This window comes from Pezoporus flaviventris, unplaced genomic scaffold (genome assembly GCF_033815535.1).
Source record: "Pezoporus flaviventris isolate CSIRO_AGI_PZ_B2104156 unplaced genomic scaffold, CSIRO_AGI_Pfla_v1 ptg000045l, whole genome shotgun sequence".
NCBI classification, from domain to species: domain Eukaryota; kingdom Metazoa; phylum Chordata; class Aves; order Psittaciformes; family Psittacidae; genus Pezoporus; species Pezoporus flaviventris.
Window position 1 is genome coordinate 31,295,186 of NW_026892593.1, and position 27,025 is coordinate 31,322,210.

At 38.9% G+C, this 27,025-nt stretch overlaps 1 protein-coding gene across 6 annotated transcripts; it reads left to right on the top strand.

Moving 5' to 3' along the window:
- Window positions 1–26,753, top strand: TBK1 (TANK binding kinase 1). Of its 6 annotated transcripts, none has more exons than XM_061467852.1 (21): window positions 4–196; window positions 4,688–4,808; window positions 6,606–6,746; window positions 7,524–7,653; window positions 8,251–8,432; window positions 9,240–9,400; window positions 11,335–11,445; window positions 12,644–12,823; window positions 14,296–14,492; window positions 15,704–15,762; window positions 16,769–16,860; window positions 17,296–17,397; window positions 20,649–20,727; window positions 21,023–21,144; window positions 21,264–21,340; window positions 21,608–21,647; window positions 23,705–23,806; window positions 23,892–23,988; window positions 25,085–25,191; window positions 25,508–25,579; window positions 26,359–26,753. In XM_061467852.1, the coding sequence occupies exons 2-21, from the start codon at window positions 4,722–4,724 to the stop codon at window positions 26,408–26,410; spliced, it is 2,190 nt and encodes a 729-aa protein (XP_061323836.1). In that variant the 5' UTR covers window positions 4–196; window positions 4,688–4,721; the 3' UTR covers window positions 26,411–26,753. The 6 variants fall into 6 exon arrangements, 3 of the variants coding, with proteins under 3 accessions (XP_061323836.1, XP_061323838.1, XP_061323837.1); XM_061467853.1 differs by lacking the exon at window positions 4–196 and adding an exon at window positions 1,417–1,484; XM_061467854.1 differs by lacking the exon at window positions 23,705–23,806.
- The last annotated feature ends 272 nt before the right edge of the window (window positions 26,754–27,025 follow it).

The window sequence follows — 27,025 nt, forward strand, 5'->3', positions numbered from 1 at the left end:
CGCTCCCTCATCCCCTCAGCGGGGGACAACACGGTGACTAGGCCCCGCCGCCTTCTCACCTTCGTGCGCGGAGCGGCTCAGCCCAGCCGGGAGCCGCCGGGGCGGTGCTTCTGCCGCTCCGCCTTCCCAGCGCCGCTGCAGGAAGCCGGAAGCGGCCGGGCCGGGGCGCTGGGCAGGCAGGGCGAGAGGTGGCTCGGTGCGTGGGGTCGGTGGTGTGCGGGGGAGGCTGCGGCGGTGGCGGGGTGGCCGGTGCTGGTGGCGGCGCGGAGATGAACCGCGTCTCCTCACCGCCGCTGCGGGGAAGCGGCTCCCTCCGCGCTGCCTCTGGGCTGAGGTGCTTTCGTTTTCCTGGGGCGGCGGCGGCGGGGCCTTCCCGGGCGCTGCCGGCTCCCGAGGAGGGTCGCGGACGTCGGTGGAGCCCCCTGAGGCATCTGCGGACCCGGCTGTACGGGCAGCCCCCCGTAACTGCCCCCGGCCGGAGTGGACAAAGTGGGGGCCGGCCTGTGCCCTCGGCGGCATGTCTGGAGCTCGTCCCTTGCCCTGGTTCTCGATGGCTTTTAGCCTGGCGAACGTCGGCAGGTCGCGACCCATCCAGTTAGTTTTGTAACTGGAAGCGGAGGGGGGAAGCCAAGCGAAGCATATGTTTGCGGTGGTTTGTTTAAAGCGTTCCTCAGGTAGCGGTGTCGCCTTCGTGTTTGTAGAAGTTGCTAAACTTTTACTTCAGGAAGGATGTCCTGTTGTAGAGATGAGCTGCTGCACCGTGCCCTTCGCACCTCTCTGAATGCGGGGGTGGCTGGTGGCTGGGGTGGGCCTGTGGCCCCCCATAGCTTTCCAGGAGCTGCTGTCACTGACGGGAGGCGGAGTCCTCCTCCCCCGTTACGGACTGGAAACGCGAAGAGCAGTGGTGCTGAGGAGCGCTGGAGTCAGGCTCGGCATTTGTTTTGCGGGCCTTTGCATGTCCTGCTCCGTGTTCTTCAGAGCAGCACCTCGTATAGCCCAGGGCAGGGTGTCTGGGAATTGAGATACTGGCTTTTGGACTGGAAACTCCCAGGAGGAGATCAGATACAGGAAACAGGAACTTTGACGGGGGGCATTTCCTAGGCTAGGTGTCCTTTTTCTCTTAGAGTGGGCATACAGGAAGTGTAAAACCGTTGTGTTTACCAGACTCTATGATTCTAACATAACATTTATTCAGAACCTCAGAGCTTTGCCTGTCTGCTTTGGTGGCAAATGGGATTTTGTTTGTAGGCAGAAAGAGCCTTCACTTTAACTTCTTCCTCTGCCCTACTCTCCTGGAGAACTTGCACGTTGTAGCTGTTAACAGGGCTTTGTGTGCTTATCCCACATGCCTGAGGTAGCAGCACACTTTGCATGAATTAGAAGCAGTCAGTGCTTCCTGCTTCAAAGACTGGGAGTTTAAAATGTCACGGTAGCAATGCAGTCTTTTTCTATTACAACTGCCCCTGCTGGTAAATAAAGAAGTCGTATCAGCAGAGCAGGAAAAAAAAAACCAACCCAAAAAGCACCCCCCAAACCCTTGCAGTGCTAATGAGTCATGGGGGATAGTAACCCACACTGCTGGTAGGAGAGAGAACTAGGCAAGTGTGAGGAACTTGTGACTCATCTAGGATCAGACTTAAGACCATAAATGAGATTTGAAAAAATAGAAAGTTCAGCATTAAATCTATCGACAGGACCAAACATACAGCTATATATATATATATGCGTTTTAATATGAAACTTAGTGAATTGATTTAGGAAGGTAATGGAAAATATGAAAAGAAATCTCGGCCAGCTGAATCAAGTCAGAATAAGCAAAGATCAGTTCTGAATCAGTCTAAGAAGGGAAATCAGAGGAGGTCTAACACCTTATGTAAGTTATTCAATCAAATTATTATAATTTGAAGACTAAAAGCTAAATGAGACTTTAAAAGTGAAAACTCTGCCAGAAGTGTAGACTTTATTATTATTATTATAAAAATACTACTTTGACAAAAAAAAAAAGATCATAGTGCAACACTGACTCTGGTTTGGCCCTGGATTAATACTGGCATAATTATATCTATATTTTTATGAGTGAAAAACCCAGACCTTGAGAACCCATTAGTGACTTGGTGTTTTGTTGGGGTTTTTGAAATCCATTGGATGCTATTCAAGCTCATCTGTTTTGTTGTCACCCACTGAGCTTCATGCAAATTTAAAAGGGAAAGTAAAGAAAGTAAAGGGATGATCTCATACATAAACTACCTCATCTTTATCACTTCAGGCACTTCAGGCAACGTAATAATTCAGTCTGTAATGGGCTGCTGAAATTTTTAGTATTTGAGCACACATCAGTGAAGAAACTCTGTTTACTTGATCCTCCTGCAGGTTTCCTGTCTGCTTAGAAAGGATTCATTATGTTTCTGCATCTTGGAATGAGTTTAATGAACATTGTGCTGAAATACATGACAAAATAGGTGCTTACTGGCAGTGTGCCAGCTGGCTTGTTGCAAGCAGAGTTCTAATTATGAAGAACTTTTTAATTTGGAGATTTTGCAGGTGATTTACAGAGTGGTCTATGCATTATTTCCTTGCAGACCTCTTGCTTACCTCTGTGTCTGCATTGTAGATAACTCTTTAGCATCTATGGTAATTGCTAGCTGGGAAAATTTTAATTGTTCTACTATTGCAAATTGTCACAGTTAACTGAGAATTGTAGGGGTTTGGGATGTGCTGTTGCAGGTTTATTTGGTTCAGATTTGTGGTGAAACCTTTTTTTCCCTTCTCTATATTAAGAACTTTATCTAGATTTTGAAAATGGTGTTGCTGCATGATACTGAATATAGAGTGATGTGAGGGCTTTGCGCTGTGTTGTTGAGTTCTGTATGCAGCATGTCGTTACCTGGATGTTTTGGGACAGTTTTACAAGAAGCTCCACATCTTATTGTGAGCAAATAGCTGAATGGAAGTATGCAATCTGCAGTCGCTGTGCATAGAGAAATGTGTTCAAAGACATGAGCCAGTTCCTGTGTCTGTGCCGTGGCATGGGTGGGATCAGCAGCAGTGCAAAGGTGGGTGCTTCAGCGGGCGGCTGGAGCGGGATGAGGGAGCGGTGCTGCGTGGCTGGCCTGCAGCTTTCTCTGCTCTCCTGTAATAGACGCCATGAGGCTTGTGCTGGTTTCGTCTTGTGCACCAGGGAGCCCTCAGAAAGCACCAACCATCTTCTTGCAACAACATGCACAGGAAACTGTCGTTCTGGGCTTCGTTTCTTTTGGGTATCAGTTAGCTGTTTCTTACTGGTCTACACAGGCGGATGCAGGGGTCCGCTGGCAGGCTTGAGGAAAAGCTGCTGCTGTAGGACCTTACCCTGGAAGCTACATATTTGATCTTACAGCCTTTCACTTGATTTAATGGCAAAATCAGTTTTTTTTTAATTAACCCAAAAGGAATGGCATTCACCTGGAGCTTCTACTGTTTTGACAGGGGGGAAAATTCTGGCAGTTCTAATGTTGTTTTTAATAATTTTAATTTAATCAGACATTTTTTTCTCTTGAATCTGTGAAAACCTGAGCATCTGGTAGTTCACATTTCACGAAGGATGGGCAATCCAGACTCTCTTTCTAGAAAAGATGTGACATACCAAATGTGAAGTTTAGACATGGGAGAAATGTTCCTAAATTTCTTCCTGTGGTCCTAATGAGTAGCTGAAAATACTTGTGTTAACTTGTGACTTCTGTCTAGCTCACGTAAAAGAGCTTTTCATAAGTAGCTAGTCTGGTTCCTTTACAGTTGTACTGAAGTACAACTTCCGGAGCCCAAGCAATCTAAATAAGGAAATGTGTGTGTGTGTATATATATAAAACAGATATATACATATATATATATCTGCATCATCTGTAATATATTTTCTTTGGCATATGCACCCAATAATGGCATTGATCACAGGTGTTATTGTTTTTCAAAAGACCTTGTGCATGTGGTTTTGACTCTTTACTAGTCTGCTCTCATGATACCCCACTTGGAGTACTGTTTGCAGTTCTGGTGTCCTCAACATAAGAACATGGAGCTGTTGGAGCAAGTCCAGACGAGGGCCATGAGAACCTCCTGTGTGAAGACAGGCTGAGAGAGTTGGGGCTGTTCAGCCTGGAGAAGAGAAGGCTGCATGGAGACCTTGTAGCAGCCTTCCAGTATCTGAAGGGGGCCTACAAGGATGCTAGAGAGGGACTCTTCATCAGGGACTGTAGGGATAAGACAAGGGGTAATGGGTTTAAACTTAAAAAGGGCAAGTTCAGGTTAGATATAAGGAGGAAGTTCTTTCCTGTTAGGGTGGTGAGGCACTGGAACAGGTGGCCCAAAGTAGTGGTGAATGCTCCATCCCTGGCAGTGTTCAAGACCAGGTTGGACGAGGCCTTGGGTGATATGGTTTAGTGTGAGGTGCCCCTGCCCATGGCAGGGGGGTTGGAATTTGATGATCTTAAGGTGCTTTCCAACCCTGACTACTCTATGATTCTACGGCAGTAGTTTGATTGTTGAGCTTGGTTTTGTTTGTTTCATCTTTTATTCCTCTAGTTGGTTGTTCTTAATTGTTTCTGTATGTCTTTGGAGTTGTGGTTAAGTTGGAGTTTTGTTCCTTCTAATTAACATAAATCCCTTTTGTGTATTTTACGAAATTATGATTCCATGTATTTAACCTTTTGTTTTTAAGGTGAAAAAGAAAACTGTCTAATCAAAGAGCAAAGATGCAGAGCACTTTGAATTATCTCTGGCTGTTGTCTGACATCCTAGGGCAGGGAGCTACTGCAAATGTTTTCCGGGGCCGACACAAGGTTTGTGAGGAGTTGCTAATCTGAGTATATATAAAACTGATTTTTTTTTTCCATATGCGAGTAGTATCATGAAATCAACAAAAAATATTCAAGATTTAAGCCTAAAACAAATATATCTTTGCTAATATTAATTCTTAGCTTTTAATTGTTAACACTCATCCAATGAATTGAGTTCTATACAGTAATTTCTGTGGATTTGTTTCCAATATTGTACTGTTTGTCCTTGTAAAATATGAAATGTTATTAAGTATCCTATGATTCATTCCTCTGTTTTTTTGTTTTATGGAAAAAGTACTCCTCGTTTAAGAATTTAAATAGCAATGAAAGTCTTAATCAGTTTTTATTACATTACATGATATGTTGTTTTTTTCTTGCTTAAATTATCTTTTCACAGTTTTCCCCTATTATTTTAAACCCCTTTTTTTTGTGATTTTTATTATTTTTCAATATTCTTAATGTATTATCATACTGGATGGAGTTGCTGTTAGTCTTTGGCCTTAAGTCAATGTTTCATACATGTCTAGAACACCATTTTCTTGGTGACATGCCATTTTTAATCAGTACAAAATAGGACATTTTTGAGGAGTTTTGCCATGCAAATGTTATACTGATGTGTATATTGTAACCTGAGTGAGGAGCTAAAATGTCCTTACTTGTGTAGGTCATTCTATTCCTATGAACTTCATGGTATAGCTCACAAAATGAAGATAAGACTGGTGAAAATAATGTTCTGTTATAGTAATGACAGTCTGTGTGAAATCAGAGTGAAGGTATATAAAAGCTACAGTGCTTTCTGTGTTCCACATTTAACCATGAAGCAACACTAAGGAATAATTTAACAGTTAATGTGCTTTTCCAGGTAAGTGTATTTCCTCCCAGAATGATTCCGCTTTAAAGCTTACGTTTTCATGCTTGTGCCTCTCACCAGCCCCTCTAGTCTGAGTGTGTGACCTGCAGCTTGTCAGTGAGAGAAAACTTTTATCTGGGCACCAGTAGCGCATGTAAGCGTGTTGTATAACAGGAAGGCTTTGTCCTCAGCAAGAATCTCTCACCCACATGGCTGCTAATGTATGCTTATTCCTAGAGTGGCTGCAGGGAGGTACTTGGCCCTAAAAGGGATTGGAACTGCACACTCAGCTGGTGCTGTAGGTGCTTGAGCATGTTGAGGCTTAGTCCCACTTGAAAACTGAAGTCTCTGACTGAGCTCATGTCTGTACTCCTGTTACTTATTATGTGGGTTTGAATTGCTTCAGGATTTTGGTGGTAGTATGTAGTGCCTGACACTGCTTTCTTTGAAAAAATAAAATACTGCTTTATGAGCATAAACAGAACAATAAAGAAAAAGAGCAGTGTTCAGCTTCCGAAAGTTGTCTCTTAAGCAAGCCAAGATTCTCAACTGAAGCATGTGTGTCTCATACTGATTGATGCAAGTGGCCTACCTCTTGCTGAAATTTTATTTTTCAGCTAAATTTATGTGTCATTCTTAAACGTGAAGCCCGTCTTATGCTAATTGTTCTTTGTTTTTAAAAGCACTTAGATTTTGTGGACTAACACTGAGTTTCCATTCTGCTAGTCTATTTGCTTCTAGTCTATGTTAGACTAAACCAGGATATATGCAGGTTTTTTTTTTTTAGTGCAATCTTAATTTTCACCTTACGTAAAATGCTATTTTGAACTATTTGTAATCTGGGCATGCTCATATTCACAACAGAGGATCTCAAAATGCTTGGATAATGGCATATATACATTTACAGACTTATGCTTCTGTTTAATTAGTAATTTGTTTGTTTTTAACAGAAAACTGGGGATTTATATGCTGTCAAAGTTTTTAACAGTCTGAGTTTCCTTCGTCCTGTGGATGTTCAGATGCGAGAGTTTGAAGTGTTGAAGAAACTAAATCATAAGAACATTGTCAAGCTGTTTGCCATTGAAGAAGAGGTAATGAATTGTTGTTACGATCTGATGTGCGTGGGAGTAACTGCGGTAACTGTCTTTTTTCTTTATGCTTAACTATAGAGGATAAAGTTACATTTTTAAAGAATGGTAACCTATATGATGATGTAAGTACTCTGACCCAACCACCACTGGTTTTTGTTTTTCTTTTTTTGTTGTTATTGAAAGAATATGCTTGCACAGATTATGGTTCTTCAAAGCTATCTCGAGAAGCCATTGTCCTAAGCTTGAATAAGGATTTTTAAGCTATCTACATGTATGAATATTTAATACATGCTGATAGTGGGAGGTGTGTCAGTAATTCTGATAATTTGATGCTTTTGCTTTGCAACCAGCTAAAATAATGACATAGGACATGTAGAGCTGTATGTTAATATGGATTGCAGTTGTGCTGAGAATGAGACTGGTCAGCTGAAATGACCCAGATGCTGAGATTAGTAAAGAGGAAAGAAGGACAGTTGCTGCTCTCTGCTCTTCTGTGTTGTAGTTCTTCATTAGTCCAGCTATCAATACTGCAGTCAACCCTCTAAGTACCTAGAACTCGAGGCTTTCTTAAATTTTTCCGCCATCTCCAGGTCAAAATACATGAAACAATATAAATAAATAACCTACACTTCTTTTGAAGATCTCCAGAATGGGATTTGCTATCTAGTTACAGATTTTCTTTTATATTTTTTTAACTAAGATCCTGTGGTTATATGTATTTTCTGACATTGTTTTCACAATGGTCACAGGCTTACCCTCTTAATTTTATTTTTTCAGACAACAACTAGACACAAAGTACTAGTTATGGAATTTTGTCCGTGCGGGAGTTTATACACAGTTTTAGAGGAGCCCTCTAATGCCTTTGGTTTGCCAGAGTCTGAGTTCTTAATCGTCTTGAGAGACGTGGGTACGTAGACTTTGTTCTTTGCTCTTTTTTCTAATTTATTGACTGAAACAAAGTCATACCTGTGTGTTTATCTTGAAATGGCAAGAGATGAGCAATTTGAATGACTGTCAACTAACTGAGCAAATGAATATGGTCATACGGAGTCACATCTTTTGCTTATGTGTAGATGATATAGATAGCTACATTAAGATGACATTGCTGTTTAAAGCATTGCTATAATTTTTGTTTATTTCAGGATTATTTGTCACATGTTAGACTGATGCCCAGTGACAATCTCAGAAGAGTCAATTAGAAAACTAATGAGGCTTACCTGTGTCTGCCTGTTACAGAATTTTTGTTTGTTACTTTAATGGTAAGATGTTGCTGAGCAGGAGATACTATAATTTAGCTGCTTGGAAAAAAAGAAAGTAAAAATGTTTAGGATATTCTCTGGTCCTGCTCTTTTTGTTAATTGAGTGTCCCTTCTTATGTCCATTTCCCAGTGAGGAAGTAAAAATGTATGTCTTCATAGCCTCAGTTACAATTCAGTGCTTATGCAGTTTGTGTCAAGATGTATACATAAATTCTGTATTATCTTTTTTTTCTTTTTAATGGAAGTGGCTGGCATGAATCATCTCCGGGAGAATGGAATAGTGCATCGTGACATCAAACCAGGCAACATAATGCGTGTTATTGGTGAAGATGGTCAGTCTGTTTACAAACTGACAGACTTCGGTGCTGCGAGAGAACTTGAAGATGATGAACAATTTGTTTCTCTCTATGGCACAGAAGAATATTTAGTAAGCTCATATGATTTCACTTTCTCTTGAACTGTTTGAAGCCCAGGGCAGTTTGTGATGAGAGTTGAGTAGGTGAAGGTTGGACTGTTTGGAATTATTTTTACAACTTTAAACCTTTTTCATGTTAGGTCATGCCAGGTCTTCCACTGATCTGACAACACTAGCCTTTAAATAATTTCCAGGTCCAGCCTCCATTGCTGCCTTCTGTGAGAGGAAGAACAACAGTATTTTAGTAATGAATGTCTTTGCCTTTATCTCTGTAGATATTTTTCAGTTTTTGTTTGAGCTCTTGTGTGATGTTAAGTGTAGTTAAGATTCACTTGATGCCTTAGTTAACTGAAGAGAGGCAGGCAGAGAGGCATCAATATAAGCATCTTAGGCAGTTTTCTTCCTGCCATGTTTTCCCACATGCAGTATCGTAACTGATATTCTCCTCTGCTATGGATCTTTTTCTAGTTTGGTTTCTTTTGTTTCAAAGTCATCTGGAGGAATACTGGCTTTCACCTCTTTTTTTTTTTTTTTTGTGGTGTTTTATTCTAATAGTCAGCATTTAGCTAAAATTTTATATATTTTTGTAGACCTTTAATAAAAGTAGTTATTATACCTAGGAACACTTTTGTGATACCCTGTCAGAATCATTTAAGCAAATTCTTTTATACAGGATAACTTTGCTATTTGATTAAAGATCTGAAAGTTTAGAATGACAACTTACCTTGCTGTGAAATGGTAGATTAGGGTATTATTCTTTGTATTGTTCATAAGCAATTCCAACTTCTTTTTTTTTTTCCTGCTTTTTTTTGTCTTTAGCATCCTGACATGTACGAGCGAGCCGTTTTGAGGAAAGAGCATCAGAAAAAGTACAGAGCAACAGTTGATCTGTGGAGCATAGGGGTGACCTTTTACCATGCTGCGACAGGGAGTTTGCCTTTCCGACCCTTTGAAGGACCTCGTAGAAACAAGGAAGTGATGTAGGTAATTTTGAAGGAGAATTTTATCTGTTTGTAAAATAAGTCAGTCCATGACATGCTTTTTCTCAAAAATCCTATGCACATGTAGTAAACATTAAAATAGTGAAAATATTTAGGGAAAAACATTCTTTAACTTTGTGGTTTAACCCCACTAGGTAGCTAAGCATCAAACAGCTGCTCGCCCACTCCCCTGCAGTGGGATGGGGGAGAGAACTGGAAGGGTAAAAGTGTGAAAACTCGTGGGTTGAGATAAGTTTAATAAGAAAACAAAAACCACTAAGAAACAAAAACACACAAAAAAACCCCAACAAGTGCAAGCCCCGCCCCCCCCCCCTCCCCAGCTGAAAGGAAAACACAACCCAGAAAAACAAATGGTGCAAAAAATCCCCTGTTCCTCACCGTCAGCCAACTGACGTCGCTTCAGTCACTGACAACTGCCATCCTGGAAATTCCCCACCCCAGCTTTTATTGCTGAGCATAATGTAATATGATAGAGCATATCCCTTGGGGTCAGCTTCCAGTACGTCCTTCCAACTTCTTGCCTGCCCCTAGCCTACTCACTGGTGGGTAGTGTGAGAAGTAGAAAAGGCCTTGATGCTGTGTAAGCACTGCTCAGCAGTGGCTGAAACACCCCTGTGTTATCAACACTGTTTTGGTCAAATCCAAAACACAGCACTGTGTGAGCTGCAATGAAGAAAATTAACCCTGTCCCAGCCAAAACCAGTACAAACATTCTGCTTCAACAAGGATTTTATTGTATTGCACTTTAAAACCTGAGTTAAGCATCAGAGCTCCACCAAAATACTGATGTTTTTCCACATACCTTTCTTTCACCATGGTACTGGGCTGGTCTGTTGCACTGTGGTATATATCACTTGGATATTCAGGCAAAATCAGGACATTTTTAGACAGATTTCCAGTACTGCAAGTTTTTGTTGTCTTTTAAGTGATTGTCTTTCCAGGCAGTCTTGAAATGCATGCCCTATGCATGAGATTTAAGTTTTTTGAATAGCATGGCTGTTGACAGTGGCTGAAGATAACAAGAACAGCTCCTGACTGTGAAACTGAAGTTGTGTCTATGCTGTGCTGTTTGGAATTGGTTCCTGTTTTGCCTTAGTCTAGTTCTATTTTGTTGTTCTGTGTGTTGCATTTAAAAAATAAAGCAGGGTGGTACTTGGGACCTCTCATAGGCCAGTAACATTTCTGTCCTGGTACTGCTTGCAAAGCTGACTTCAATTTTCTTACTTTAAGGAACTGCCCATCTTGTGATTGTCTCACAGGTGTTGTTGTTGTATCTACTTGAGAGATAAGCCAAGAAAATGTAGTTTGTATGTGCCTCTAAAAAGAGAAAGCACAACTGAAATTTTCTATTGCAAGAAGCCTATTGCTCCTGATTTGTTTAATGAGAAATTTGAGAAATACTAGCCTGGTCAGTACAGAGTTAGACAATGCTGAATTGTATGCCAGTTGCTAAATGTTTCCAAGTTAAAGTAATTCCTCCGAGTCCCTCTTCTGTTCCTTCTTTATCCCCAAGTGACTTTGTGTGGCTAAATGTTATCTCTTGCCATGGAATATGTTAGAAGTTAGTCATGTAAATGCCTAATTTGAACAGCCTTGGAAATCTGACTTGTAGAAAAGAAAAAAATCAGCTTCCTTCAGTGATTCCTGAAATCTCTCCTCAGTTTTTCCCAAACTTAGGTAGACAAAGATGTTTCTCCACACAGCCCAAAGTGTTTAATCATCATTGTTTACTGTTTTAGCTCCACTCTGTCAGCTTCTAAGTAAAGCTTCCCAGTTATTGCACCACCTACAAATTTAGGCCAGCCCATTATTTCTGTTTATATTATTGATGCCTTTTGAGGATCAGTTACCATACCTATGTATGTGTAAGAGGTAGTAGTTGATGTCTGTATTATTTTTATAATGTATCACAGGTACAAGATAATCACTGAAAAGCCTTCTGGTGCTATTTCTGGAGTACAGAAAGCAGAAAATGGACCAATTGAGTGGAGGCGGGAGATGCCTGTTTCTTGTAGTCTTTCGAAGTAAGTTTGAACTTCTCACAAAATGTTTCAACACTACTTGATTGGGTTTTTCCAATTATTCTCTGAGGATTGCATCTTTGGAACAGAGATCTGACTGCTGTAGTTGCTTTCTTTGAACTCTTCAGTAGGTCAGTACAGTCTACTTTTAGGTTATCAAGTGTTTTTTCTTCCCATCCATCCAAGTAGTTTCATGGTTGCTAATTGACAAATGGGCACCTGAGAATCTGAAGTGGTATGAGTAGAAGAAAGATTATAACTCTGTTTTCTCCACCCTCAGGAAAGAGTATGAAGATTCATTTGTCCAAGAATGTGACTTCAGACGTTACAAAGATTAGGCAGTAGGAAGGAAATGATAAGAAAAGACAGTTCAGAGACTTGCATTTTTGCCATGGAGGGGAAAAAAAACATCACATAAACACATTTTAACATCTTCTCATAACATCTTCTACATTTTTTTTATCATCATATGTTTGCTTAATGTGTCGTAATCCTCAGTAGGAAGAGCCATGGAGGATCTAAGATCTCAATATGATCTTAAAAACACCTCCCATAGCCCATTTATCTTCCTGAGACTTCCTCAGTATTTTAAAGTTACTGCTCTTACATGGTAAGGGAGAAAGAAATTGTTCTGTGAACAGATTCTAGAAACAACTGTTTCTGAAAGCCAAATATAGGGATTCATAAGGGGTGTAGAGTGAAAGTCTGGTTTATATCCCTGTATTAGTTTATAGTGTGCAGAACTTGCAATTTATATGTATTTTTCATGATAATGTTCAGTTGTTTCCTTTTCTTATTCCATATAATTGAAGTGCTTGAAATAATAAAGGAAACAGACTGTATTAAACATGTGTTCACACTAATATTTTCAAGTAATATTTGAACAGTATTTACTGTTATACGTTTAGTACTAAAGTGAGTTTGAGTACAGCATCCACTGACCTCTAATGGGGCTGTCTGTCAAACTGTTTTAAAGCAAGCTCCAGTGGCTTATAAGCACACTGACAGCCCCATTAGAGGTGTGCATAATGTTAAAACTTTGAAGAAGTTGTTCATGATAACACAGGAGTGGGATCCAGAAAGTTTCTTGCAATTTAGATTTACATTCGTGAGACAAGTAAAATGAAGTGTTGCAATTGCGTATAAGGTAAAAAGATCCAAGTAGATCCAAGTTGTCTTACGTCTTCCTGATGTCCTCTAGGGGTCTGCAAGTACTGCTCACACCTGTCCTCGTGAACATTCTTGAAGCAGACCAGGAAAAATGCTGGGGGTTTGACCAGTTCTTTGCAGAGACAAGTGACATACTGCACCGAATGATAATCCACGTCTTTTCACTACAGCAGATGACCTTGCACAAAGTTTATATTCACAGCTATAATACGTAAGTGTTCTTGTTCTCTGTTTTCATTGCTGTGTTTTCCTTCAGGCAAATTGTACTGCGAGCTCAGATCACCACTGTTATAAATCCAGTAGCCTTCCCTTGGCAGTTTATCTGAGGAACCTTGTAATTCTCCTCTGCAATCCCAGTGCATAGAAGCCTTTTGAACAAAAATAAAACTAAAATCAGTAAAGGTCAAATCAGTTGATCTTAAACTTGGTCTTCATCAGTGACACAGACTTAATCCTTGATGTGTTACAGTGTATGTTCTTAATGGATGCCAACTCATCCCACATTTGTGTACCATACTTACTGACAAGGTAGTTTTCCAGAGACTTGTGTTTAGCTCTCTCTTTTCTTATCTTGTCCTAAAGAATACAGAAGGTGCACATCAACTGTGTCTGACATAAAAAGCTTTTATAGGGGCTCTGAAGTTGTAATTGATACAATTTAGGATCCTAAGTTACATGGAGTTCACTTTATGGTCATCGAGTGCTGATGTTAAAAACGATAAAGTCTGGTTTACAATTTGGTACAAAAATGAGTGTCTTTTCTCTGCCGTACTTCAGATAATACAGAGGATGTGTCATTCGCTGATATGTGAACAGTTATTTCATAAAATGTGTAAATACAGTTCTGGCCTTTTTCAATTTTTCTACTGTGTCATTTTTATTTTGAAAGAGGCCAAATGCTATTTTTGCAGAGAAATCTTGCCTGGAGCTCAAACTGCTATTTGTACTTTATTTTTTAACATTTATTTTATTATTATTTACATTCATGATGATTTATATACTAGCTGTAGTATTAATAAGTGCTAGTGTGCTAGTGCTGCACAGAAGGAATATTTGTCCTTCATGTTAGTGTGCTTAAGGTTTTTCATTTGTGGGAGGTTTTGTTTGTTGGGTGGTTTGGGTTTTCTTCTTTTGGAGATGTGGGGGAAGAAGAGGTTTGTTATAAATTATTATGCTTAGTATCCATTTACTGCTGGTAATAAAACACCAGAGTGTCTTTGGTCTTCCTTCTCACTCCTGTTTTGGAGATAATCTGGCTGTCAGTTTACAGGCTGAATTTAAGGTGTGTGCTTTTTGACATGTAAAACACCAGAATTTTTCTTGGAGAAACCTTCCATCTCCTTTGAAGAAATGCACATGCCTGAGGAAACAAAAGTACGCTTCCTTTCTCTCATCTGGTGCTGCCCAGGCCAAAGCAAGTTTGTTTACACAGACACGCTTTGGTGAAAAATCAGAGGTAGAATGGGAAGCTTGATATTTTGCAGGAAATAGTATTTGTTTTTGTAACAGAGCAAGCTTGGGCAGCATGCTGCTTTTTGTTCTGCTTCTAAGTCAAATGTTTTATGTGTACAACTAGTTCTTAATCAGAAGTAAAAGAGACATTTATCTAAGTAATGCAAAATCTGAATTATTGAACTGTTGCAGTGAGTCTAACTACTACTGAATGTATTGTTTGTATTATAGAGCTACTATATTTCATGATTTGGTCTACAAACAAACAAAAATACCATCTCAGAATCAAGAACTGATATATGAAGGTCGGCGTTTAATACTGGAGCCTAGCAGATTGGCACAGCACTTCCCCAGAACGACTGAAGAGAATCCTATCTTTGTAGTAAGCAGGGAACCTGTGAACATTGTCGGATTAATCTATGAGGAAGGTATATGGAAGCCATTTCCCCTTTCTTATCTTCTGTAAATAGACTGAGCTATTTAATTACTGTTTTATAGCTGTTACATCTTAGAAATAGTGTTTGAAAGTTTTCTCTTTTGATACCTGAAGTTCTAAGAATGCACTTGTTCCCCCTATACCACCCCCCCTTTTTTTTTTAATTCCCCCAAAATGCTGAATATCTGGCATGTTTGTTCCTAGTGCTGGGTACCTGAGCATCCTTGTGTTAAGTGGGGCCTGTGGAGTACTGAAATATGTTTAAGCATGAGACTTTTAATAAGTAGAAAGGAAGACTGTAGAATGTAATTCACAGCTGGTTCTTTTGTTCCATTACTCAGTAAGTGGAAATTCAGGTTTTGACTTCTTATTTTTTAATGTCATGAGCGTGGTTAGCCTTTCAGTTAATAGGAGGTCTTAACACCTTACCTTTGCTTGGAACATAAGGTAATGCCGTAACAGAAAAAAGAAGAAAGTAAGTTTTTGCATTTATCTTTGAGAGGCTTATAGAGGGCCCTGTGCCAGACCCTTTTTGTGTAAGAGATGAGCTGGGGGCTATGTCTACACTTGAGAAGTCACTAGTGCTTTTGTCAGTGTGTCCTACATACTGACTGCTCTGCCCAGCTGGCACTCACACAGAGGTGCTGAAGAGGCTGGGTAGGTGAGCTGTTTGTGGGAGGATCAACAGCACCTTTGTATTGTGTCAGAGCTTTCTAAAGTGAGTGTGAGAACAAAGTAGATTCAGGTGATAGAGGCTACCCTAGATTTTAAAAAGCCATTTGCTGAAGTTCTGCCCGTAAGAGCCTCAGTGAAACTAAGTATAAGATAAGAGGGAATAGTCTCCCACATAGGCAAACATAAGGCTGAAGAACAGAAATAAGTGATTGGTTTTCTCAGTGGAGAGACATCAGTAGTGGAGACCTATATGAAATCTGTGCTGTGAAGCATGTTCAAAAGCGAGTCTGGAAAAGGAAGTGAACAAGTTTGCTGAAGATACCAAGTCACTTAAAGTGCTTAAGACAAAGGCTCATTTTAAAGGTGTGTATGAGAACCACGTTAAATTGAAAGGCAGTAACAGATTAGATGAAAATCTGTGTTGATACATGTAAAAACCAGTGCACACCATGGGGAAAGGAAACAGTCTGAATTTCTGAAGTCTCCTATGGAAAATAATAAAATGAAGATGTTTGTTTTGTGTTTCAGTTTTACTCCCTAAAGTACATCAACGTTATGATTTGGATGGGGATGCCAGTATGGCTAAAGTGAGTAATTACAATTTTTAATTTATAGATCTGCCTCACATAATCATACTGAAATGAAAGCTACTTGATTTTCAGATGAATAATGTTAATGTTAAAAAGAGTTTTAACATGCTAGTGAGGTTTCTGATTGACAGAAGAGTATTTATTAACAAGAGCTCCAAAAGTATATTAAAGCAATACTTTGTATACAAAACGTTTGTATATTAAAAAAACAAACAAAAACCAAAAAAAGAAGCTTCTAAAGTCCAAGTGCTCTGTTACTGCATAATTCAGTGCTTGCAGGGGAAGGAGATGGTCACTTTGGAGTTCTGAAGTTAGCTAGAGGACTCATAACATCCTGTCGTGGTGCAAAACTTTATATAAGGAAAATAACTTTCCTCTTTTGATAGAGGGGTCTCTAGGACTCTGCAGAGTGGAATTTTTGCCTTTTGTAAATTTTCAGAATCTGGGAGATAGGTAGAAGTTGTTTCATCCTTTTGGTCACTTTTCTAGAACTACTTTATGGATGCATTGCCATGCTTTGTCTTTGTGGCCACCATGTATGCTATGCCTATAAAATACTGGCTGCTGGCAAGCCTTGTATTCAGGCATGGTAGTCCTGAAAGCATATGACTCTTTGAACACCAGGAGTCTTTAAAATTAATGAAGAGAAAGCCATCAGTTTATATTAATGAATTAAAATATTGTATGTTATGATTTCTGAAACTTTGTTCACAATTCTAAGTAAATCAGCAAATTTGTAAGTGGAATTAGGTGAATGAAGAGTCCCTAGCCTTAGAATTTAAAAATATGCCATTTTTACGAGTCTCTTTTAATGCATGTGTTTAATTCCTAAACTACTGAAGAAATGTACTTGTGACTTTCCAGAAATTAAAGTAAATCCTAAGAGTAAGTGGTGTCATTTTTGTTTATAGAGACTTATTTTCATCCCTAATAATGATTAATTGGTTTGGAACAATTGTGAAGAGAATGCCAGATTAGTACTAAAGTTTGTGTTTTCCACCAGGCAGTAACAGGTATCGTCTGTTATGCCTGTAGAGTTGCCTCTTCCTTGCTGCTTTACCAGGAGCTGATGCGAAAAGGAGTACGATGGCTAATGTAAGCAACTGATGGGATTTCATTGTACTTGTTTCTTTTTTAAAAAAAATTGAGATATGCCTTTATAATCAAACCATAATTCTGTGATCTCCCAGTGTCTTGGGAAGTTTTCTTTAATCCTTGAATATTAATAGGTTTTTCTGACTTATTTCCTTCTTTCTGTCATTGAGGAAACAAAAATCATTTTTTTGGCAATGAGGTTTAGGTATTTGCAATTTTGGTTTCTTTTGTAAATAATTTAAGTCTAATCTCTGGTAACATGGAGGTACAGTTCAGCATCTTACACAGGATAGTTTTATAGGAGGATTATACTAATGCATCTCTAACTGATAGGAATTCTTACTAGCAGTTACTGCTGTAGGTATATTGTATTGCTGATTACTGGTAAGATGGCAGTTGAATGCTTTCCCTACAGACTATTGCTTCCCTTTTTAGTGAAATAATCAAGGATGATTACAATGAAATGGTTCACAAAAAGACAGAGGTTGTCATCAGGCTGGATTTCTGCAGCAGAAACATTGAGAAAGCTGAGAAAATGTAAGTAGAAGCACTATACTGAATGCATTGATTTTTCAGTATCTTTAATGACAGTGGTATTAAGTTATGTTTATTTTCAGGGGTTTTGTGTATAAAAATAAGTTTGAATCAGCATGGATTTGCTGATGGCATTGACTTAAGCAGATTCAGTATTATGCGCAAATTAGAGTGTTTATTTTGTGGCTTAACCTAATGGGAGCAAATAATTACTACTAAGAAGTAATTGTATGTGTTCTTTTTCTTATTTCTTCTCTGACTTAGCTCATCTGCTGTTGTTGACTTCAGAAGCTATAGTAAAGCCTGGAAAAAGCTACTCAATTCTTTCCTTTAATTAGTCTTTTAGTGCCTTTGTCACTGAGGTTGCTTGTGTGTGTTTATTAAGGATGACTGTTAAATACTGCCCCTTTCACAGATTTAAGATGGTAGCATTTTCTGCATGGAAGAATTTTAGTGTTGAAATGCAACATAGAGCAGCTGAACAAAAAAAAACCCCAAAACCCAACAACAAAACAAAACAACCCAACCACCCAACAAAAGTAAAAAATCAAAACCCACAAAACAAACCCACCAAAACCCCACAAAACCACCAAAAAACAAAGCTACATTAGGACGTCACTACATCAGTGATATCAGTATCACCATGGGATACTGCACATAGGGATACCAGAGGTAAACTGCACAGGAAATAATACTTCTATCATTGTTTTAAGTGCCTGGCTGTTATATGATTTTTGTTTATCTTGGTTAATTCAGAGGGCAGAGGTCTGTATCACAGAATCTCACTGTTGTACATATGGACCCATTTAGTTCATTATAGCAGAAAGTTTATTAGAGCACTTTAAAACTGGAAAAAAAAAATAGGAACTGAAGAATTATTACTTTTTAGAACAGAAGACTTCCAGGTTTCAAAGACCACAGAAGACACTTATTTCTCTTGTTTTCTGTTTCAAGTAAACAGATGCTTTCCAGTGGTCAGACTCTTCTGCCCTACCTCTTTTCACTCAAGGCAGTCTGTAGGAGAAGAGATTGCACCATCAAATGCATCCTCCAATTTCATTTATTCTGTCTCATGATCTTTGTTTCGTCTCCAAGTCCGATGCCCAGTTCTCAAATTCTTTTCCACTTTTAAAGTGCCTTTTCAGTGTCCTGTTCAGTCTTCCCATAAACTATCATTGGCTCCATCTTTATGGAGGAGATTAAGGTGTGTTATTCTTACACAGTCTGATACAGACTCTTCATGGGATTCTTCTATGGTATTTGTTTTCCTATTCAACTTACTGCCAGGATCCCCCAAATGGTGTCTTGGTCATGGGATTCTCTAAACTTGCTTCCAGGCTGCTCTGAAAATGGACATGTCCACAAGACGATTGATGCATACATGTTGGAACCATTGCATTTGCAGAATAGACTTAAGAATAGATTTAGGCCATGTTGGAGCTGCAGTGCATTGCAAATTGAACATCTTGTATGTAGTAATTGTAGATACCCAAGGATTTGTCAGATTTGCTGTGTGCATGCCAAACATGTACAAAATGACACACCTGGGCTCAAAGAGATTTCCTTAAAAAAAAAAATACCCCAAAACAACCAACCAGTGAAATTAGCAAAGTTGATAACTAGCAAGATAATAGCTCTGTAGCCTAGTTACAGGTCATCAGGGATGTGATCCCAACTCTTCTTGAAGCCAGTTAGTTGACATGACTGGTTCCTGTTCACTCTCTGGTTCAGATAGCTTCTTCATGCTTTCTGCCAGGTCCCCATAGAAGAAAGCCACTGAGAGCTCAGAAGAAACTGCTGTAGGTTCTGATTTGTGACTCAGCAGTATCCCAGAGAATCATAGAATCACACAATAGTTAGGGTTGGAAAGGACCTTAAGATCATCAGGTTCCAACCCCCCTGCCATGGGCAGGGACAACTCACACTAAACTATGCCACCCAAGGCTCTCTCCAGCCTGGCTTTAAACACTGCCAGGAATGGAGCATTCACAGCCTCCCTGGGGCAACCCATTCCAGAGCTTCACCATCCTAACAAGAAAGAATTCCTTCCTTATATCCAATCTAAACTTCCCCTGTTTAAGTTTTAACCCGTTACCCCTTGTCCTGTCACTACAGTCCCTAATGAAGAGTCCCTCCCCAGCATCTTTGTAGGCCTCCTTCAGATACTGGAAGGCTGCTATGAGGTCTCCATGCAGCCTTCTCTTCTCCAGGCTGAGCAGCCCTAACTTTCTCAGCCTGTCTTCATACAGGAGGTGCTCCAGTCCCCTGATCATCCTCATGGCCCTCCTCTGGACTTGCTCCAACAGCTCCACCTCCTTTTTATGTTGAAGACACCAGAACTGCACACACTGCTCCAAGTGAGGTCTCAGGAGAGCAGAGGAGAGGGGCAGGATCACCTCCTTTGACCTGCAGGAGCAGCAATTTGAAAAAAAAAATAAAATATGGTCACTTGTGAACTGGAACAGTTCTTATTTTCACAGGAATTTGCTATGCTTGCATGTGTTCTTTCAGCCTCTTACGGAGAGACAGGATGTTCAGTTTATTTGACTTCAGAAGGCTTATATGGAGTTAGCGAAGCTCCTCTTGTTTGTCCTCCCTTTTTAAGGCTATGCTTCAAAGTATGACAATGCAAAGCTTTTATTTGAAAAGGTGAACGAAGTATTGAACTTGAGCAACGTGTGTATTTTCTGGAAGCAGCTGAGCTGGTTTTGATGGTGTTTTTAAAAACAAAATGTACCTGAGACTCAACAGGAAAAATATTGTCCCGAATGATTTATTTGGCACTTAAGAAAGTCATATGGAAAGTATCAGTATGAGCAGATGGTGCTGCTAACCCAGCCTCAAGGTTTTGGTAACTCAGCCTTTCCAATAAGTTTCCACAGAAGTGCATTTTGGTGCACTGGAGTATTTGTTGTGTGTCATTGACTACTTTCATTTGGTAACCTTTTAAAAATTATTTGATGAGAGGAAATAGTTTTACACTGCCTGCTGAGTAGAAGTAATGAATAAGGAAGTCAAGAATGGAAGCTTGAAACTAAAAAGCAGTTCAAATGTAGGAAAAAAAAAGAAGGATTTTTTTTTCATAACTAAAATATTTTCATTATTAGTGGCCATTTAATGTTGTCAGTGTTTCGTGGTTCCTGCTTGACAGACACTGTATTTCATATAAAAAAATAGTTATTGTTACACTAGATTCAAGAAATGTTTTGAGTGTATTCACTGCTTGTTTTTAACTGTGCATTTTTTGTGGCCAGATACGAGAATCTGATGCAGATCAACTTGGAAGCGTCGGAAGTGGATGAAATTTCAGAGATCCAGACAAAACTGTTGCGTGTAAGTATCTTACAAAGCCTATGTCATTCTCAAAATGATGTTTCTAAAGAAAAAGCCAAATACACGGTGTTTTCTGTGAGTAACAGAAATTCCAACATCAGAGATGATTCTTACTTTAATAATACCATGCTTTTGCTGCTTTTAGGAAAGCCTAGACAGATAATGGGCATATTTCTTCAATTAATGTCAGTGAAGTAAATGGGTCTATAGCATTAATGTGCTCAGTTTGTTTTCAGCCTCAAGGAATTTTTCACTTTACCCAGTGGTAATACTGAACTTTCTTGCTCTTACATAGCTCTCCAGCTCTCAGGGCACGCTAGAAACTAGTCTTCAAGATATCAAAACCAAACTTTCTCCAGGTGGTTTACTGACTGACACCTGGGCAAATCAGGAAGGCATGCATCCAAAAGACAGAAAGTGAGTAAATTGTTTAAATATGTATTGAATTTTACATTGAGTCACAGTTCTTAAAACTCATCAATACATACTTAAGTTTATGTATAAAAGATCTCATTTTCTTCCTTTTGTCACTCTAGTCCAGAAAGGCTGCAGGCGCTGCTGCGTTCCATCACAGATATTTATTATCAGTTCAAAAAAGACAAAACAGAACGAAGTAAGTAACTTCTTTGATTCACTTTTAACATAAACTGTAACATAAAGGACAGGTTAGTCCTTGTTCCACTAGGAAATTAGGAATCGAGGGTCAGTCAGCAACAGTGAACATGTTTGTACATCTTTCTCAGTAAGACACCATCTTAAAGCCCATATGAATGAATCACCACTATTAATCTCATAAATTTGAATTGCACTTAGTGGAGTTTTACATAAATACAACTAATAGAATTAAACTGGTAATGTCTGTCATCTGCTTTGATCCTAGGGCTTTCTTATAATGAAGAACAAATTCACAAATTTGACAAGTAAGTTTTGAAGTTACCTTTGGTAAATAGCATGATTGCTTTCAGGTCCTTCAGGTGCTCTTGCCAATAACCTGTTGTAAATTATAACCTCTTCAGGATTGCTTTGTGAAAAATTGCCTTTAAATATCTTAAATACATGGGACTGACAGCATGAGGTAATGAGGTGCTTTCTGACAGTGGAGTTTCATCCCTGATAGACCTTCTAAATGTAGATGTGAAATACCTACATACCTATGAGATACCTGTTCATTTTCTAGGCATAACTGTCTTCCAGGAGATATATTTTTTCCCCCGTTTTTTAGGGAGGAATAAGCCCTCAGTAAGAGTGAAGTGACTTCATAACTGCAGAGAATTTTCTACAGGTGAATGAAATACGGGCTAGCTGAATGAAATTCTAGAACAATTTAATCTTCCAGGAAGTATAGCAAGCAAAATAAATTTTAATGCAGTTCTCCATGCCTGTATAAAATTGTCACTTCAGAGGTGGCCACATGAAGTGTCTGTATGTAACTTGGATGTCTGGACTCCCATTAAACTCCACTGACTAACTCTTGAGCAGGTGCTCTGCTCATGTTGTACTTGTCTCAGGTTTGATTCAGTTCCGTACACAGATGCCTAATACTAAGTTATTCTCCTAGTGGCTGGTCAGTTGAGTGGTTCCCTAGACTTGCTGGATGCTACAGGAGTTCAGACACTGCTTCTGTAAAATTCTTGCTGTTGCTACCAGATTACAGCTAGCAAGCTAACGTGTACAAGGCACTGGTATTCCAAAAACCATGCTGCTTGATTTTCCTGAAGAGAAAGCTAAATGGGATAACTGCCGAGTAGAGGGGAGGTTACCTTGAAATAAAGGACAGTAGAGGCAGGAAAGACAAATTTGACATGCTGAGACTTAGATGCATCCTTGCCCTGCAACAGCGAGGGATTGAACATAATGTGACAGATACTACAAAATTATTGTTCATATTATGTTCTTAAGGATATGTTTGGAAAGAAGGCAAGCACTGGGATGCAAGCCAGTGCATCAGTTTAAAACTGCACTCCCTTGGGCAGATTAAAGATATTTTAGGGCTTTTTCTACTACTCAAACTGTCATTGCACTAATATGTGATATTTTCATGGGTTTGAGTACTGGCATATTTTCTACCACAAGTGTCTCCTTATGACTGTTCAGGTATCTTTGAGATCCTAACTACATCTTATTGATTCACCCTATAGAGAAATGACAGTGGTTTTTGTTAAGAGCTGTCTGCCTTTAGCAACTGAGGTTGGCCTTTGTAATATTTACCCCTAGACAGAGAATGGAGCAGCACTCAACTAGGTTTGTTTTTTTTCTGGTTGAATGTAGGTGTGCATGCTTGATGACAGTCCAGTTACACGATAGCCAGAATGTGATTAACCAATAGCTATCATGCAAGACTGAACAAAATACCAGAAGCAGGTATTGGACTGTAGTGTCCCAGTATCCCTTAGTTTCACCTATTGGTGCAATGCAGAGCATGGTAAGGGAATAAGTAGACTGGGATTACTGTCTGCAACACTAAACAGAACTGGGTTTTGGTTTGTTTTCCTGTCCTTATCTGCTTGCTTTTTAATTTTGTCATAAATGTAAGCTGACAGAAAAATCCTGTGATTTTTTTCTTCTTGCATGTATATTTCTCAGCACAAAAGATTCTTCATATATGCTGGAAGTTCCAAGTATCTGCAGAAGGCAAATAAGAAATAATAAGGCTTTCTGCTGTTTCAATTTAGAATCCCTTTTCCTTACATATATCTGCTTGATAAATACTGACTCAGAGAAGACATTTTACCAGTTGTTCATATAAAAATAATTGCAACTAAATGCTTCAAATAATTATTTTCCTCCCGATAAGAAATATTTTTGAAACATGAAACTGTTAGCTCATGCATTGTGTTGGATTCTTATACCTTACAACAGCATACATAAAGGTGGCTGAAGGGATTTTAAGCCCATATGCCTGTTCTCCAAATTTCAGTAAGTAAATCAGAGGAATGAAGTTTTGAAAGCAATATAACGCTGGTTGTTTCTGTTGCAGGCAGAAGCTGTATTTGCATGCTACAAAAGCCATAACTCTATTCAAAGATGAATGTGTCAGCAAGTATGATACATTTTTGGACAAGGCTGAGGACTGGACAAGGCAAGCTGTTGATTACTATTTGGTCATGTTCACTGCACCACTTTTATACAGGAAGCTCCTAAAAGAAACCATTTTTTTCTTTTAGGAAAATGTTTCACACAAGGAAGCAGTTACTGGCTCTCACCAATCAGTGTTTTGATATCAAAGAAGAGGTATCCAAATACCAGGATTATATAAATGAGGTAGAACACTTCAAAATTCTGTAAAGTGTTTGCATAGATAAAACTGTTCCACATTGTTTAGTGTCATTAGTGTTGTTTATAATGAGTCTTAAATGCAGTCATATTAAAACACAGGCTGCAGTCATTAAAACACAGGCTGCATGAATGTAGTATTCAGACGATAGTAGCTTAGAATCATAGAATCACAGCATGGTTTGGGTTGGAAAGGACCTTAAAGGTCATCTATTTCCATGATGTTGGAGTGGCCTAGAGAGTGGTGTGATTTTTTTGAATCCTGATGAATTTGGAGTTTGGGGGGTTTTGGGTTTTTAGTGGTTTTGGTTTGGTTGGTTGTTTTTTTTTTTTGTGGTTTGGGTTTGTTTTTTTATTTTGGGGGGGGGGGGTGGATTTTTTTTGGTAATGTTAGCATTCCCCCAAAAAAAATCTGTGCAAATGGGTGTGGGTTCATTGAGAAGTGTTCTCTGTAACTGTTACCATAATGGTATCTGAGTATCTAAAGGATTAACTGAATACTCAGGATTAAATATACTGAAGCATAAAAACACTACTTCCGTATGCAGGATGAGGGGATACATGCTCAAGGATGCGTGCCAATGCTGCTGGTACATGAAAGAAGAGGTTTTGTTAAAATTCAGACAGTGACTCCGCAGGATGGAAACTTACCAGAATTACTTCAAAATTGAGAGAATGAAGGCAGTAATATTATTATTATTTATAAAAGAAATAAAAAATGAAAGAAGAGCACCTGATAGGCATAAAGCAATGAAGGAATGGTAGAGAGCAGCATTTTACTTGTTCCTGGTTTGTATCTAGTAGCACCACCAAAGTCAGTTATTGACAAATAGATAATTCTTCCTTTTGAGAGTTTATTATAAAAGTATAAGACAGTTAAGAAGATGGAACAAATCGGGGACCTACAGGTCATGTCAATACAAAACTTGTTGTGATGATCTCAACTTGGGGAATATCAGCCACCTTAATACTGTAATGGTCTTATGAGGCGTCACAGCAGTGGAGAATTCAAAGAAAAATTTCAGGGTGGACATCAAGGTATATGTGACAACTTAAAACTTACATTTCCTTTTATCTATTACAGTTACAAGATGCTCTGCCACAGAAAATGTTTGCAGCTTCCAGTGGGATGAAACATACAATGAATACAGTCTATCCTAGCTCAAACACATTAGTGGAAATGACTCTTGGGTGAGAAGTTCTTAATTGGATTGATGCAATATTCTATACCTATTACACAAATATGGTTGACTTAGGGATTGCTGCATTAAGACCAAGAATTTTATATTTCAGAAAAACTTTATATTGCTAAAGTGATGGTGGCACGGACTTGGAAGCGAGTAGGGGACAATACTGATGTATCATTTTAGTAAATAACCAACTCGTTATCTGTTCCTTCTTTTGTATGTAATAAGTTGGTGGAAGCTGTGTGGTGGTGGTGAGTAATCACAGCAGACAACTGTCCCTATAAAAATTTTAACCTTTTTCTGGCTTCTTGTTACTACAGTATGAAGAAACTAAAGGAGGAAATGGAAGGGGTTGTTAAAGAGCTGGCTGAGAACAATCACATTTTGGAAAGGCAAGCAGTTGTTTTCCCTTTTGGGGCTGATACTAGGAGCTGGCTTAATTTGATATATTTTGTAGATCCAGACCTTACATCAAGGGATGATTCTGTAGTCTCTTTTGAACTGCTGATCTGAGGTCTACCCCCCAGAAAAGTATCCAAAGCCTTGAAACATTACTGTAAAATCATACTGACGCAGCAGTTGTGGTGTTTTTATGTCGCGTTACTTACATTTGGCTAGAAAAAATATCTGTTGCACAGATTAATTCTGAATTTAAACACAGTGCTGTTGCAGATCCAGTGGCGTCTTTTACCTCCTCACTTTTAAACATATTTTTTAACAACTGTGGAATTGTACCAATCTGAATATATTATTTTGTAGTTTTCAGATTGCTTAAATAAAGTGAGGAGAAAGAGGCCAACAAATTTCTTACAATCCTGAGAGGATATTGTTGTTATCACAACTGTTAGACAGACTTGTTGTGCAGACATGTTGTTACACAGACTGACTTTGCTTTTTTTCTGTAAAAGTAATGATCTCCTGAAAGCTTCAGTGAATTGCTGGTAGAGCTGAGTTTGGCGTCAGGTTAAATTGGTTTTGTTTTGTTCCCGAGTCCCATAGTTGGAGCATAACATCCTCTCTTCCATCTTTTCACATAAAAGTTGGATATAAATGCATGTGGTGGTGCATGGCAAGGAGAAGGAAACCCCATAAATAGATTATAATGAATTAAGGATTCATTCTGTAATCCAGACAATCACCTAAGAATACACTGGTGTGTTTTTCCTTTTAGATTTGGTGCTTTGACTGTGGATGGTGGCCTGCGGAACGTGGACTGTATCTAGTGTTCAAAGGACCTGATGAAGAGGACTTGTAAATTTTTTCAAAGGGAAAAAGTACTGTTGGGACATTTAAAGGCAGATATTAAATCTGTATCCAGGTTTTATTTCCCTTTACAACTGTAGTATTAAAGAAAATGTAAATCTGTATAATATGTAAATATAAAAGAAATATCTATCTTTTTTTTTTTTGGTTAATGTTAGGATAGAATTACTCTTGGCAGGGAGTTGAGCCCCGTGGAGGATCTCTGATGAAGTCCTAAAAGTAAAAATGTTGATGAAATAGGCATTTGTTTGCTTTGAATATTGCCTGTTTTATTCTCAGAATGCAACTTGGTCTTTATTGCAAGAGGACTTGTGGAACTCTGAACGTTATGAATAGCCTTTAAAGGGTGTTTTGGATTTCCTTTAACCACTACTATTAGTTTGGAGTTCGGCTGAATGACTCTGATTGTCACAGAACATGATGGCTCTTTTAAATGAGATCTTTTTAAATAAATGTGAATAGGGACTAAAAGCACAGGTAGGACAGAGTAGAAATGCATTTCTCTTCACATCCAAGTGAAGAGGAATTTAGTTCACTTCCACTTGAGAGAACAAATTCATGATGTTTTTTGAAGT